The sequence below is a fragment of the Puntigrus tetrazona genome, chromosome 1 (assembly GCF_018831695.1).
Source record: "Puntigrus tetrazona isolate hp1 chromosome 1, ASM1883169v1, whole genome shotgun sequence".
NCBI lineage: Eukaryota > Metazoa > Chordata > Actinopteri > Cypriniformes > Cyprinidae > Puntigrus > Puntigrus tetrazona.
In genome coordinates this window covers 2,775,738-2,776,803 of record NC_056699.1, presented here as the reverse complement: position 1 = coordinate 2,776,803, position 1,066 = coordinate 2,775,738, and the positions used below count along the sequence as shown (strand labels likewise).

The 1,066-nt window shown below is 38.1% G+C and overlaps 1 protein-coding gene across 1 annotated transcript in view; it reads right to left on the bottom strand.

Moving 5' to 3' along the window:
* The window catches only part of LOC122328837 (glypican-6-like), a 24,102-nt gene that overhangs the window by 5,381 nt on the left and 17,655 nt on the right, over positions 1 to 1,066 (bottom strand). The window contains exon 6 of the mRNA XM_043224891.1: positions 538 to 681. Within this exon, the coding sequence (XP_043080826.1) occupies positions 538 to 681 (144 nt within the window). The remainder of the gene's footprint in view (positions 1 to 537; positions 682 to 1,066) is intronic.

The following is a 1,066-nucleotide window of genomic DNA, read 5'->3' as shown; positions in this document are numbered from 1 at the left end:
ATAAAATAAAATAAAATAAAATAAAATAAAATAAAATAAAATAAAATAAAATAAAATAAAATGTTCATATAACAAATAAAATAAATAATAAATAAATAGTTTTAAAAAGATTTAAAAGTATTATGAGTAGCTCGTGTTAAATGATAAAATGGACTGCTCCCTAAATGTTTGTGTAAACAAAAGAAAAAGGAAATCTTGCTCTACTTTTAAGTCACATTAATATAGCCAGTAGAGAAACTCAATATACTCAGACGCTGCTTCATCGAAAACCTAAAACACTAAAAAGTTAACAATAAAATAATAATAGCCACAAAAACCTTCGCCCAACCTCATTAAGCTGGACTTAACATGCATTTCTACTTAATTTAACCCCCAAAAATGTCATTTTTCTCATTTTTCGTCCAGTACCAACACCGTGGCTTTCCCCAGCCGCCGCTGCATTCTCTCAGGCTCAACCTGCAAAGGTCATCCTCACCCACTCAACCTTCCCACGCTGCCCCGCTCTGCCCCGCTCTGCCCTCGCTGACACCCACTCACCAGTCTGTCCAGGCTGGTGCCGGCTGCCGTGGTCGGCCTCTCTTCTGGACTGTAGGGTCTGAAGCGACTGTTGAACACATCCGAGATCCCGCGGGCAGATCGGCCCACTCCAGCTGCTTTGGGATGACCGCATCCCTGAAACACCTATAATTACCAAAGAGGGGACTGCATCAGTCCGTGTGTTTGGGCCATAAAAACGGCTATTGTAAAAGAGATGAAAATGCAGAATGAAGTGCGACGACAAGAAGATGTTTTGCATTGAATTGCTTAATGCAACAGGCATTTTGCTGGAACTGAATTCATGAGCTGATGAAATGTAAAGTGTAAGTCAAGCTTTGGATGAAAGCATTTGCCCAATGCATAAATGTTTTGCTCATTTTCTCCATGCGCTCATTTTGAGCTACATTTTAATCCTGATTTGACACGATCCCTATAAAACATGAAACTTACTCTATGCAAGTATGTGAACGCCTACAATTATAATAATTAACAATAAACTAAATTAAAAACTTTTGTTTGCATTTAATTT